Source organism: Parasteatoda tepidariorum, chromosome 10 (assembly GCF_043381705.1).
Source record: "Parasteatoda tepidariorum isolate YZ-2023 chromosome 10, CAS_Ptep_4.0, whole genome shotgun sequence".
Classification (NCBI taxonomy): domain Eukaryota; kingdom Metazoa; phylum Arthropoda; class Arachnida; order Araneae; family Theridiidae; genus Parasteatoda; species Parasteatoda tepidariorum.
Genome location: NC_092213.1, coordinates 87,398,058 through 87,414,070, shown reverse-complemented (window position 1 = coordinate 87,414,070; position 16,013 = coordinate 87,398,058). Strand labels below are relative to the sequence as shown.

At 31.3% G+C, this 16,013-nt stretch overlaps 1 protein-coding gene across 3 annotated transcripts in view; it reads right to left on the bottom strand.

The window, feature by feature from the left end:
• LOC107448392 (Mau2 sister chromatid cohesion factor) overlaps positions 1-16,013 on the bottom strand; it is a gene marked incomplete at its 3' end in the record, with an annotated part of 57,020 nt that overhangs the window by 17,296 nt on the left and 23,711 nt on the right. Inside the window, 4 exon segments of one of the 3 annotated variants that reach the window (XM_071186579.1) lie at positions 341-418; positions 4,809-4,912; positions 10,081-10,171; positions 15,531-15,604. In XM_071186579.1, the coding sequence (XP_071042680.1) occupies positions 341-418; positions 4,809-4,912; positions 10,081-10,171; positions 15,531-15,604 (347 nt within the window). 3 annotated transcript variants of the gene reach the window in all.

The window sequence follows — 16,013 nt, the reverse complement described above, 5'->3', positions numbered from 1 at the left end:
CATCTGTAAGTCGGGATCTATTATTTTATTTTTATATATATATATATATATATATTTTCCTTTTAGAAGCTCTCGCGAGCTGCATATCAATAGTTGGAGGGCCGCAAGAGGCCCTCGGGCTGCAGGTTGTGCACCCCTAATATATACCTTGAAAAAAATTACATATTCCTTCTTTTGCCCTTAGCAGGTTTTCGCATCGAAAGAAAATAAATATATAAATAATATAAAAAATAAATAATTTATACTATTATTTGTTTAAAAACAACAATAATCAAAGTAAAAAAAAGAACTTTTCTGATTTTAAGGAATATTCCAAAATGCATATAAAAAACAGACTTACCAACAATGCATTGATTTGTGGTCTATGACGGTGAAACAATCTAGGTTCTTGCTTACATATCTGCAGAGCATGAGAAGCCTGTTTAACAAAAGAAATATAATCTTAACCAGGGTGCGTAGTCAAATTATCAAACAAAAAATAAAGCACCTTTTAAGCACTCTAATAATATTTTTAAGCACTTTAAAAGAATATCATAATGACACACAACAACAATTGACGGTTTTATCTGGTTTTAACAGAGACGCCAAGCATAAATTCGAGTTCTAATATTTCTAAATAAAACATAAAAAACATTTTTAATACAAGGACTGATCAAATGAAAAGGTACAAACGACGTAAAAATGTAACAGTTAAATATTTGCATATTCCGCCATTGGAGAATGTAGCGAGACATCTCGGGATACGATTGATGTCTCTGACTGGGATCGGAGCACGCGCGGGCGCATGCATGCACAGGAGAGAGCAGAGACTCTTATCAAAAGCGGCGTCCAAATGATACAGCAGTCCATATGAGGACAGGATGGCGTTCGCGTTACAAAATTCGACGATTGAGGAACAGCGAGGTGTTATCTGATATCTGACATCTGAACACTCCGACGCCTACGCAGGTCCATAAAGAACAAAAGACCAAGGCTGCTCATAGAGGGTGTGATTCTGCTCCATCATAACGCACGTCCACACGTCTCCAGAGTCACATACATGGGACTGGCCAAGTTCAAGTGGGAGACGTTGGACCATCCGCCTTACAGTCCGGACATGTCGCCCTGCGATGTCCCTGTGTTTGGTCCATTGAAGAGACACCTGAAAGGCAAGCGCTTCAACTCGGACGACGTACTCGAGGACGCTGATGGACTGGGTCTCGTCACGGCCACAGGACTTCTGGGAACAAAGAATCCTGCGGCTTGTTCATCAGTGGGATCGTTGTGTTCAGGCCTATGGTGTATATTTTGAATAAAGTCTACATTTGTACCCACCATGTCGTTTCATACCTTTTCATTTGATCACCCCTTGTACATAAATGTGATCATTAATTTCTAGAAACTTTTGGACCTCTGATTTCCGGAAACTTTCGAATCGACTTTACCGAAAAATCCGGATTTTTTCCGGAGCGCAATCATCTCTGCAGTACAGAAGCAAAATAATGAGTAGAGTGAGTTATGTTATTTCATATGAACTATCCTTTGATTTCCTCCCATCCCTGTCAAAAAACATTACATACAGATGAATATTTTTCATCTAATCCTTTTTTTTATAAGCATCAATTTCAAAATATTTAAGAATTTGGCCTAAATTTGAATGTCATACTTTACGTTCAGAGAAAAATAACTTCATTACACGGTAGTCACGAATGCAGGCAGAATATGAGATGTTTGATATTAGGCTAAATCAGCATTCATTGCGTCTCAACACTTGTACCAACTACTCCTAATTTAGGTCAAAGCAGGGTATCTGCTACATTTTAGATTTTCATGATTTTCGATGACTAATTCCAAGAATTTTTTCATGACTTAACGAAGTTGCTATTTTCTCCAACAAAAACGCAACAATAAATTAAAAAGAGCATTATAACAACATTATTCGAAATAGGTAGAACCAAAACTATTATACTCTTCATCTTCATATTTACAGATTTTAAACTTAAAAAACAGAGTAAGGAAAGAGTTAAAACAATAAAAAAGCTGAAAAAAATACAAAAGCAAAAAAAAAAAAAATTTCTGCAGAATTATATTCTAAAGATACTTTTTTTGTTCATCAGAAAGGAAAGAAATACTCCTGATTTTTCCGTTCATTTCAGAATAAAAAAATTCGACAATAACTGGTTTGCTTCAACTAGAATTTTAAATTTATAAAATTAAGAAAAAATAATAATAATAATTCTTAGTTTAAAGGATAATTCGCTCTAGAAATGATATTTTTTTTGTTCGTTTTTTGAAAGAACACCATAATTTTTAAAGAACATGATAAAATCATTTTATATTCAAATAAAATATGACTGAGTGGTGATTTTGTTAGAAATTCAGATATTTGAACAGGAAGAAATTGGGGGGAGGGAGATTCCATTTTAAAAATTAGATTTTTCAGAGACCTAAATTCATGACTTTCCATGATTTTTTTTAAAAAATAGTAAAAATCATGACAAATTTTGTTCAATACCGAAATTCATGACTTTCCATGATTTTTCATGACTTTCCAGGAGAGCGGATACCCTGTCAAAGCAAAGTGAATAGCAGACTTTCAGAGAAATGATGAATTTTATAATATACACTGCTCAAGGTTGTGTGTTGATCTTGCACCTGGAGAAACGTTTGAATGATTGATACGCATAGCTGCCAACCTTAGGAATCAAAATTCAGGAACACTACGTGCAACAAAATTATACGCACCAATCACGAGAGTACGACAAAAATTTAACAATTAAATAATAACATTAATAGCAATATCATTGAATACCTTATGTAAATTAGTAAAACAAAACTATAAACTCCCATCTTTTGAGGGAAATTCATAATATTAATATTATTTAATAATTAGGAATACCGGCATAATAGTTAAAGAAACAACCATTACCTATTAATATTTAATTATTCTTCTCAAAATTATAAAACACAGGTAAATATTAAACTACATCATAAACAAATATTTCTGAATACTACAAAACATTTTTTAAAAAATAATTGTAGTTGTTCAAGATTCAATTTAGTGAAGTGATCAGCAACAGCTATTGGAATAGTATTTTCCAATAAAACGCTACAAAAAATAACTTCTGGAAAATAAACACAGGAAGCGCACCTGAGGTGATCAGAACAAGAGACTGGTCTAAAAGCAAAAATACTGCAGTTTCACGAAAATTCAAATTTTTTATAAAAATACCAGATTTGATTTGAAAATTAGAAACAAATCCGAAAAATTCTGAACAGTTGGCAGCTATGGATACATTATCGACAGACGATGACTGTATGAGATAAAAATGACTTTCGTTTGGCAGGAAAAAAATGCGTTTTATTGTGCATTTGGGTACAGAAGGAAAAAAGCACATTAGATGCATATGAGGAAAACAAATAAAAAATGGTGTTTTCTTAAAAGAAAATCATATTTAGTCGGGTGTATGGTTTTCCCAGACGGTCAGCAATGTTGAACACCTTTGAGGCGTCGAGACAATGGGCTGCCCCACTCCTCCAGATGTGCTCTTTCTAGTTCTTGAAAAGCTAGTGGGGGTGGTAGGCATCCAGCAATTTGCGTGCCTAGAATGTCAGAAAAACATGTTCAATTGGGTTCATGTCCGGGAAACACGCTGGCCAATCTATTCGTATGATTCCTTCCTCCAAAAGGAAATCGCTCACAAAGTTAGCATCTGCAATTGTTATCCATTTAAGTCTCAGGATCTCACCCCTACATCGGCGACCGGTCAGAGCTACATTTTGAATGATAGGGAGATCCGCGCCCCGTCAATGGAGATGCCAGCATAGACCCCACCGTCCAAATCTTACACTTTTCTGCACAACTCAGAATTGCTTCCAGTGCCACATTCCCTCCAGATAAAAAAAACAGGGTGGCCACTCAAATCAAGTTTCAAATTTCCCTGATTTTTTCAGGTTTTCCAGTAACAATCTTAAAATTTCCAGGTCAACCTGTTTTCTTTTCTCATAAAGTGCAGGTGGGTACAAGAAAAGTGTCAATATTATAAAGTATTTTATTTAAAATGTTATTTTTTTAATGTGAATAGTATGCATAGATGTGAAGAAAATATAATATGTTTAGCTTGTAAAATATATTACTTTTAATGAATAAAAAATGCTTTGAAGTGCTAGTTTTGTAGTTTTTGCACAAAATGTACCAAATAGCAAATACAGTCACCCAACTTTTTTTTTTTTAATTGCCTTCCTTTTCCTGCTGGAATGGATGGATCAATGTGTTTTATACAATTTTCCATCTGGTAAAAGTTATTTGAAAAATCACTAATTTTAATTTTAACTATGCAAGATATATTAACAACAATGTAAATAAAACTCATATTTAAGCAATATTTCCTTAAATTTAATAACTTTTTTTCGTAATTATGCTAAATTCTAGTTTAGCAGGGTAATAATGGAAAGAATTTTAATGCATGCAAAGTATTACTAAGTTGATGATATTTCAACTGTTTGACGATAAATTTCAGTCTAAATAAAATGGATATAACGGATGGTTAACTAATTCAAATTAAGAAAAATTCCAGCTTTTCTTTAAAATTTCCTGATTTTTCCAGGTTGTTAACAAAATTTCCCTGACTTTTCCAGGTTTTTTCCAGTATAAAAAAAAATTCCCTGATAATTCCAGGTTTTCAAGGTGGGTGGCCACCCTGAAAAACCTATTGTCAGGATGAACAAAAAAACATGATCCGTCAGAGAAAAGAATATGGATTGATTCAGAAAGTTTCTGTGCCATTTCCAGAATAATATTGTGCCATTTTGAAAGAAAGGAATGTTACCTCTTGTATAGCCAATGTTTTATTTCCCATAACAAGTCGGCACATGGCTATGTGCTCCAAAAGAAGTAACTGGAAGCTGTGTAATATGGGATGACTGTCAATCACTGTAAACAATTTAAAAAAAACACTGTCAATCACTATAAAGAATTAAAGAATAAAAAATCTCATTTATGAAAGAATTTCAAATAATGCACTAAGTAAAACCAGCAGGAAAGTTTTTCTTATATAAATTAAATTGAGACTGTATTTAATTTACCTAAATTTAAAAGCATTATTTTTGATAGAATTCAGGGTAAGGCAAAATCACGGTTTAAAATTTAAAAAAACAAACATGCATTGTGCTTTTTTAAAAAACAAACTAGCTTTTTGCTAACCCTTAATATGATTCATTAAGGGCAGGATAGACTGGCTGGTAGGGCGCAGGGCCCATGTCCGGGAGTTTGTGGGTCAAACCCCTTCGGCCAAAGACTACCCGTGTATGAAATGGTGACTGATACACGTTAAATCTGTCGAGTCGCAAAGTCCTCCTTATTCCCATAACAAATCAATACCTCTGGGGGTACCGGATTGGAGATCAATTGTTCTCTGATTCAGGTAAAAGTGACGATCTGTGAATAAATTAACGGATGTGTGAATGGGTCTGCCCTATAAAACGGGCTGTGACGTGTGTGTGGCTGAAGACGAATTCTTAGCCATAGGATGGCGCCGCTGAAAAACAAGAAACGCACACTCTGCCTTAAATTTGCTCGGTTTCACCAAGCAGGCTTGCTTGGTTGCAAGTGGCATCAGAAACAACAACAACATGATTCATTAAGATTTCTTGTATTTAATATGTTACTTATTTAATTCTTGACTCATGGATGAACTCTAGAATAAGATAAAAGTTAACTTAATGTCATTGTTAACCTAATAGTAATATACAAAAACTTCTCTTTTATGCTCAAACATAAAAAATTGGAGCAATGTTTAATATTCATGACATTTAAAATTTACATTGAGATAAATGCAGACACACTATATATTCTTAAATTCATTTATATATATTTATATCACTATAATCATGCCACTGTACATTTTTTACGAAACACCACTTCAGGCGTTTAACCAAATTCATCAAAAACGATAAAGAAAAAAAATAAAGAAAATAATTTGTGGATCACATGGAAAAATTACAATTATTTATGTGATTCCTGTCACAGGTACAGCAGCCGAGCAATTTTTTTTTCTTATTAGAGAGGTCCGATTGATTGATTGAATGTAGGGTTTAATGGCTCCAAAGAAGGACATGCTGCGCCAAACAAACAATTTTAAAATAAAGGTAAATGCATATAACAAATTTTCCTCATTAAAAGTCACACGGAATTTATAAAACTAGATACAGCGTGACAGACAAAAGCGAGTAAAATCAGATAAAATGTAAATGTAGTAAAGCATTATGAAACAGTTGCATTCAAAGCTGAATAAAATCAGATAAAATTGTGAATAGGATAAAAAAGTTATATACAGTATAAAAGACCAATTGCGCATAAAAACGCAAAAATATTAGGATAATGAGAGTCACCTAACAAATCCTGCAGAGTTAAAATAGAACTACCAAAAAAGGTTAGACGATGACAGTTAAAACTTGGGCAGATGATTAAAATATGATGAATAGTGAGTAAAACTTTACAGGTGTTGCATTGGGGAGGAGGTTCCCCAAATAACAAATGTAGGTGGGTCAGCCGAGTATGGCCGATTCAGAGATGGTTTAATTTTACATCTGCATGCTGCAGACTCAATACAGGATAAGGGTTAAAATCTGTTTTTACTGAGTGTAACTTGTTATAAATTTTTAGACCCCATTGTTGTTGCCAAACAGATGCGATGAACTGTCGAATATAAGTTTTTGTGTCCGAGAAAGGTACAGATAAATTTAAAACAGAGGTAGCAGAGCGTGCAGCCGAATCAGCCAAGTCGCTCCCTGGAATACCGACGTGATTCGGTACCCAACAGAATGAAATATGAAATCTATTTTGGTGAAGGGTTATAAACAAGTGATTAATAAAACATAAAATCGGATGAGTATCACTGTTAAAATTTTCCAACTGCCTCAAAACACTCATACTGTCGGAGTATATGCAATACTTCCTTGTAGAGCGAGTGTAAATCAGCCGCAGTGCCAAGAGAATGGCAGCAGCTTCAGCAGTAAAGATGGAGCAAATACTTGGGATTCTGTATATTAGAGAGATCCACTAATATTTTTATTTATTAAAAGGTAGAGTCTGAGTATCCCTCTTATAATTCCATGCGTAAGAATCATGAAACAGAGCTTAGCTAATATTGCAAAAAAAATTGAAAGAATTGTAATTTTTTGATTGAAAAGGCAATTAAAAAATGAACAACATTGTTGCAACTAAAACTGCAGTTCTTACTTTTAATTATAATTTGAAAAATAACATCACCGGTGTTTTGCTAGCTTGCAGCTCTCTAGTTCTTTTTTAAGAGAGATCAACACAGCGAAATTTTCAAAAAATTGAAAGGAAAAAAATTATTAAATTTTTCGATAGTCTATTCTTATAAGATTACTATACAAAAATATTGAATTGTCAAAAATATGAAAAGACAACATAATTTAAAAACAACAAAAGAATTCGTCAATAATAGCGATTAAGCAAAATGAATAAAAAAACAGCCAAGAAATCGGGATTTGGATGAAGTGCTGAAGGAAAGGAGAAATAAGAATGGTTCTATAATTATTGCCCAAACAAAAGTGTTTCATGCACATTTGTGATTGTCACATGATATGAATTTAGAGTATTTATTTCAATAAATACCCTGCAAAAGTACTGAATAATGTATGAAAGAAATTTTTGAGGAGCCAATATACCTTAAAACTAGTTCATAATGCTGATGAGATTGCCAAACACTTATGTTATGAAACTGTTATGGTAATATGTGGCAAAAAAAAAACTTACGTAACAATTTTAAAAAATTTCCAAGTTTGAAAAAAATTTCAAAATCCTACCTATTAATTGAAATAACAGGTACACTTCGGTATCCTTAGATATTTTTAGAGATAGGTTTGACAAATATTTAGTACCAGCTGTCAAAAACAAACACACACAGCACAATTTTCGAATGAATTTTTTTACCCTATAATGGTACGTCTTTGCTACAACCGATGAATCGATGCATATTTCATTTATTAAAATGCAACCTAAAGCATCATTCATTCAAAAGTGTTTGGAATTTTGCAACTCTGGAAATGGAATGAAAGGTTTCCAGAAACAATTCACAATAAGAGATGCCTTCTTTTGACATATTGAGGACGCATGGAGTCTAGTAAAAAAAATAAATAAATAACCCAGTCATATTTCGCTTCATTTTCCTTGATGGGGACGAAGAAAATGAGGAACTTTTTGTTTCTCCCATGTCTAAAGAAAAAGAAATCACCTGGAAGGAAGCCAAAAGTATACTCATGTCCATAAATTAAGGACAATGGCAAATAAAAGTTCAGAAACAAAACAAATGTGACTTATTCATTAAGCCCATTTATTAAACAAAAGATAAATAACAAAAAAGACCACTGATTTAGTGGTCACTATACTGGTGTCGGGGACAGTGGTTGTGGGTAATGGTGTGCCCGCCATTACAAAAATAAAATGATGTATGCATGATACCATTTATAAAAACTATGATTTTTGTTATCTGGTGTGAATATAAAATGTATCTCCTTTATAAAAACTTAATATTGCATGGTAAGATTATTAATACAGCACATTTATACAGCAGCGATGAAATACAGTCCATACAATGCCAATCATGTAAATGCAATATGTTACAATTATGTAAATGTAAATTTTTAAAAATTTTTTATTTGTTAAATGATAAAATGAAAATTAAAATGTGTACAATGCAAGATAAAAAAAAATCGTTACAAAATCATTGTTAAATTAGAGTAATGGTGTGCCAGCCATTAAAAAATAAAATGATGTATGTATGATGCCATTTATAAAAACTATGATTTTCGTAATCTGGTGCGAATATAAAATGTATCTCCTTTAAAAAAACTTAATATTACATGGTATGATGATTAATACAGCATATCTATACAGCAGCAATGAAATATAGTCCATACAATGCCAATCATGTATGTTACAATTATGTAAGCGCTAATTTTTATTTGTAATCAGAAAAAGAATAATCATAGCCAATCACTGCTTCTATGGTTTAAAATCATTATTGAAATCTCACGTAATAAAAAAAAAGATGAAGATTTTACTTTATAAGGCATTAATCAAGTCAGTTTTGACTTATGCTTCAGACACATGGACTTTAACAAAAAGTGAAGAGAAGTTATTAGTAACCATCGAAAGGAAGGTCTTACAAACCATCTTTGGCGCTATCCTCGATAACAACAACTGGAGGAAAAGATATAATTTTGAAATATATAAAATCTTTAATAGTGATGTTATCATTAAATCTATTAAACTAAGTAGAATGAGATGGGCCGGGCCCCAGAACGTACCCCAGAACGTACAGCATTAAGAGTCTTTAATGCAACCCCCTCCAATAAAAGGCCAAGAGGAAGGCCCTAAAAGAGATGAAAAGACTATGTGGATGAGGATTTTGCCATCCTAAAAGTAAAGAACTGGAAATTAATTGCTGGGAGAAGGGCAGCATGGGAAAAGCTTCTGAGGAAGGGCCAGGCTCACAAAGGGCTGTCGTGCCAATGCTGATGATTTTTGTAATCAGGTGCAAATATAAAATGTATCTCCCTTACAATGATGATTAATACAGCATATCTATACAGCAGCGATGAAATATAGTCCAGACAATGCCAATCATGTAAATGAAATATGTTACAATTATGTAAATGCTAATTTTTATTTGTAGAATGATAAAATGAAGATTAAAATATGTACAATATAAGATAAAAAAACAAAAAATTATCTCAAAATCATTGTTAAATTAGACTGTTACAGCTTGTTTCAGTCAATCAATAATTAAAACTAACTGAAATCAATAATCAATAATTAAAACTAACTTTCCTAACTGTTATGATGTTTTAAGTTTTGCGCATGATTGTGTAGTGTTAGTTATTTGTGATTCAATAATAATTCTTGCTTTTTTAAAATTTATTTATTTATTTATTATCTTGCAAGAAGAACGGGTATTCAGCTGGTCAACAAAACATTTAAAATATTGTTCACATTATAGACAGATCCTAAAAATTTTGTGATTTGTAACTTTAAAAACTTTTCTCACACTCAGTACTCAAAACAGTACTCACTTTTCAACTTTTCGATTTGCATCAAAGCTTTGTCTGTATATTTTTGCGCCTTATCCATATAACCAGCTTGCATAGAATGAAGAACGGTTACCTAAATTACATTTTAAAAACAAAACACTCATTAGTTTTTGTATTTATAAGTATACTCAGTTTGAATATCAGATGATTTAAAGCAGTACAGGTTCACTACAAATTGCTTATACAGTCGAACCTCGATTTCACGAATTTTTCAATATCGAAGAAAAAAAATTCCCTTCAAATTTCCTATACACTCATTGTTAAAAAAAACTTGATTTCACAAAAAAAATTTTCTAATCCCTCGATAACTTGAATTTTTTTCCATAAATAGTGTAGATTTTTTTTCTAAAATTAAAAAAATATTCCAAAAAAAAATAAAAAGTTTTAAGAATGGCTGACAAGGCATGGAATGATGTGTCTTCCTCTACGATAATAAATGGCTTCAAGAAGTCTGGATTCATTAAAGATCACGAAAGTAGTCAAACAATCAATATCCTTAATTCTGCTGAAAATTTCACCGAAAATGATTGGAACAGATTGACGGACTCATGGAGCTTGATGACATCGAATTTCATGACTTTGTAAACGTAGATGATGCAGTAACAGTCTGTGGTCAGTGGGATGACAATGATACCAACGCTCAAACAAAAGCTTCTTGTGAACTATCAGAAGAAGAGGATAAGGAAATCGAAGATTTACTGCCCAATGTTACTAACAAACAAGCACTTTCTGCAGTGGACACTGTAAGGAGATTTATTGAGAGGCAGACGAATACGTCAGAGGAGACATTTAAAGCTATAGTCCACTTAGATAGTTTTATAGACAAACTTTCTTACACATTTCTAAAGCAAACAACAATTGAATCTTACTTTAAATGAAAGTGTAAAAAGTGTTTTTAGAATAAATATGGAATAGTAAATAAGGTATGTAAAGAGCATTTTTCTTTATTCTGCCATCAATAACATGCGATTTTCAATAATTCGAATTTTTGATATCTCGCATTTTTTCTTCTCTCCCTTCAAGTTCGAGATATCGAGGTTTGACTGTATAAGAAATAATTAAAATAAATCTTTAAATCAACAGCTGATTAAAAAACATGATGCAAAGATAACTGATTTTTGCAAAACATTCCTAGGCCCAAGAAAGGTGATATCATGCACAGCTTTCTGTGCAGTCATTAATTACCAGAACTGACCTCTTGAAAATATTACATGAATTAAATGTTTCCACCGGATGTATAGGCTTTTTATAGTTACATAATGAAAGAGGCCCTCAAAAAGAGATATCAGGTTGATTCAAAGCATTAAATAGGTATGTCATTCGCATAACAGTTTTATGGGAATATCACACTATGAAAATAATAGGCAACAAAACTGTCAACCATAAGCGTCTTCAAAAAATGATCGAAAATCCTCGTGTGATATAGACTGGGGTGATTGTGAGCCGAACTCAAAATTCCTGAAAATTTCTTGAGTAAAAGCATTAATGATCAAAAAAATAATGTCCTTATAAATTTAAATCATTGATATTTTCAAAACATGAAATTCTCAATGAATTATATGCAGCATAATTTAAATGAATAATTCTTTATAAGTTTACTTTTATCTCTAATCATATTTATTATTATACCAGAAAAATGTTTTTTACAAATGAAAGAAATATCCAGTTTAAATTCTAGTTCTAATACTTTTAAATAAAATGTGCAAGAATTTTTATTATACATAAATGTGATCTAGGATTTCTTGAAACTTCTGAACCTTTGATATCCGGAAACTTCCGGATCGTGGTTAGCGAAAAATCCGAAATTTTTCCGGAGCACAATCTTGTCTGTATAGAAATCACAGTTACCTGAAATATCATCAATTGTTTCTCTCCACTGAGAGAAAAATTGCCTATAATTAAGAGTAATTCGCACTTAGGACCATCAGTTTGTGTGCTCTTTATGATGTTTCAATTCTATGTGATGACGTTTACAAATGTAAATGACAGCCACGTTGATGAAGTGGATGATTGGACGAAATGTTGAGTTAATACATTAAATTAATTAAGTTAAAACATAAAATGTAAACGGATATCAAATCTAGAGCGTCCTCTTTTCTTTACAAATACCCTTGAGAAAATATGAGATAATAGCATCACATGAAAAAATAATATTGGCCGAAAGTAACAATAATTGGTAACCAAGGTTTGTGATTTTTTTTAAAAAAAAAATCAAAAAAGTCAGATTTTCTTTATTTAAATCGGATTTTTTTAATTTAAATCAGTTTTCTTTGATTTTTATTCAAATACACTGCAAGAACTTTGATTTATAATTTAAAAAAACTTTATAAATGTTTAATCAAAATTAAATTAATATTAAAACTATATTATAACAATATTTTAGAAGATCTAACTACCTAAAACAATTTTTCATTATAATACATAGCTTTGAATGCATAACAACCATTTTGAAACAAATGCATGATTGAAATTTAAAGACTAGATGAAATAGAGAATTTAATGAATACTTTAACTATCAAAACAAAGTTTCAATTAGCAAACCATAATTTAATTTAAAATTGTAATTTCCTTTTTTCTTCTATTGATTTTTAAAAAGACAAAATAAATGTAAGAGATTGTGTTTATAAATGTAGACATTCATCAAAAAAGAAATATTTAATCTATATATTGTTATAGTAAAATATTCATTTTTAATCGCATATCAAAATAGATAAATTAAGCTAAAAAAAATTTTTTTTTAAATCTATGTACCCATTGGAATTTTTTTTCACAAAATTTCTTTATAGAAAATCTGTAATGAAATAGAACAGTTTGAGCAATTAAGCAACCCTATCAGCAACTCTATACCGCATAATTGCCTTTAGAGTGGCGATATCACCCATGTGATATCCGCGTAAGGAGATCAGCACTGGAAAATAATAGCCATGTGACGTATACGCAGATGGTGTAACTTCATCTACCATTATCAAATAAGAAATAATCAGCATTGATTTCGTTTGTTTCAATAGCGAGAATTCCTCATGGAATAAAGAAATCGTACTCGGAAAAAGATAGACATGGCAACTATCCCCGTGGCAGAATTTTTTCGGGCTTTCTACGACAAATCTCTCCAGCATTAATATCTTTCTGCAAGATACTTTTAATCATAACAAATATATATGTTACTAATTTAAAGTAACAAAAGTGTCTACTTCAAAAGAAAAAAAACGTTTTGGAAAAATAATGTAATTTTTAAAATTGAATACGTAATATTTTTCATTCTATTGTTATGAGCTATATTCTCGCATTTTGTTGGGAGAAAACACACTAATTATTTCCTTTTCCTTTCTTTGTAACTCATCATCAAATTTAAAAACAAATTAAAAAAATTCAAAATAAAAAGTAATATTTTTAAAAACCACGTTTTAGTAGTGGAGAATAATAATTAAGAAAAAAATTGAAAAACGAAAAACGTGGGGCGCATGAAATACATAACAGTAATGTTATATTAGTGTGTGTATGTGTGCTCTTGAGAATATGTGTATGTATATCAGTAATTGTAATTGTATCTGAATGTGGATGTGGAATATGCTTTTGTATATGCATATGTATGTGGATGTATATGTGGCTGTGCATGTGTATGAGTAAGAAAATGTGTATATGTATGTGTATATGTACTGTTATGTATTTCATGCGCCCCACGTTTTTCGTTTTTCAATTTTTTTCTTAATTATTATTCTCCACTACTAAAACGTGGTTTTTAAAAATATTACTTTTTATTTTGAATTTTTTTATTTTAAACTATGATTTTTTTAATTTTTAATTTTTATTTTATATTTTTAAAAAATTATTATTTTTTAATTATTATTCTTCACTACAAAAAACGTGGTTTTTAAAAATATATATTTTTATTTAGATTATTTTTCTTAGTCAAGAGTAGTCAAGACTACTACAAGACCACTACTAAAGTAATAGAACTTTTATTTTAAATTAGGGATACAAAAATCTTTATAGAAAAACAATACCTTTACGACTTTCATTAGTTTTATGCTGATGACAACCAAAACAATCTGGAAATGAATGAGGAAAAACTGGATCCTACCACGTGATTTTTCAGCCAATAAAAATACTCCGACAACAAAAATCTTTTCACCTGACACGTAATAATTTGAAATAATGGAATCGACAACAAAAGACAATCTCGAAAATAATTTTTTTTTTAAATTTTAATTTTATTTTACTTTGCATGTCTTTTTTCTCTTCATTTTCATGCATTGTCATCCAATTCTGAACTGTGTGCTATATTTGAAGTTTGTAGCTAGTCGGGAAGTTAGTTTAAAATCGATTACAAAATTCCACCCGGACAGACATACACGAAGGCAAGTTTATATAAACGTGGTAAAATAGTGAAATTCATAGCAGTAACTAAAAGGGGGGGGGAGATCGACGGCGAAATCCCGCCAAATCGAACTCTTTAAAAAGTGGGATTACATGCGTGTTTTCATTTCAAGATTCAGCTGCAATAAATAATATCAGATTTTACAAACTATGTGGAAGTGAATAGCAATAACTGCCAAAAAAAATAGAGCAAATATTTCTGCAGAAAAGAAAACCAAACTTTTTACTTCATTATTCTCAAATGAAAGTAGAAAAATTACAAGCATTTTTTTCTCACTCCAATGCGCAACAATGGCATATAATTTTGAATGTAATTCTGAAGAGAAGATAGAAGTTTTCGAAACTTTCTGCAGAAAAGAAAACCAAAATTTTTTACTTCCCAAATGAAAAATCTTTCTGCAAGAACTCAGTAACATTCTGCGACAATGTCGCCATGATTCTGCCACAGGGGCAACTATATGAATAACTCAACTAAATTGATTGAAAACGAAGAAATTTTCTTCTAAAGAAATTTTTCTTGTTCATTGGAAAGGAAGGAAATACTCCTGATTTTTGTGTTCTCATTTCGGAATAAAAATAATTTGTCAATGACTGGCTTACTTCAGCTAGAATTTTAAATTGATAAAATAAGTAATAAAAATTCTGAAATCATAGAAGTCTAGAAGATAATTCGCTCTAGAAATGATGCTTTTTCCTTCATTTTTTAAAAGAACACCATAATTTTTAAAGAACATGAAAAAAGCACTTTATATTTTAATAAAACATGACTGTGACTGGGGATTTTGTTACAAATTCAGATATTCGAACACTGTGAAATTGGGGAAAGGAGTAAAACCCATTTTGAAAATCAGATTTTTTGTCGACCTAAATCCATGACTTTCTAGATTTTTTTTTTTTTTTTAAACAGTTAAAATCATGACAAATTTCTTTCAATACCGAAATTCATGACTTTCCAGGTGCATCTGTGTATGTAAAGGAACTAAAATGTGTTGCTAAATCAAAACATGAGACGGAGGGAGAAAAAAAAAAGGAGAAATTTTTGAATTTTAACTTACTAGGTATACAAGGACACACATATGTTCTTTTGGCATCCATTGGAACATGTCTCCCGGATTAGTCGGAATTACTTCTGTGGAAAAGAACAATTTTTATTTTATTCATCATTTATGCATTCAAAGATTCCGTTCATTCTTTAAAGGGATTTCAGTCACTTATGTAATCATTTCTTTTTTCACTGATTAAGAGATTATTGCTTCAGAATTAAAAATATTTTTTACTGTATTATCAGAGATTTGGTATTCACAGATTTAGTTTCCAATTCAATTGGAACTCAACTATTTTGTTTGATAAAAATTTAAATTTTGAACTAAACAAAAATAATTCTGATAATACTTAGCAGCACACTGTTCATCAAGAAAACGGATATTCTTCCCTGACCAATCAGGATGACTTGAGGAGGTTAAAGGGAGAAGAAAGTTTGAGCGCAGCAGTTAATGTAGAGGGAGAGGGAGTGAGGTGCAGAGGCAATTTTGTACTAT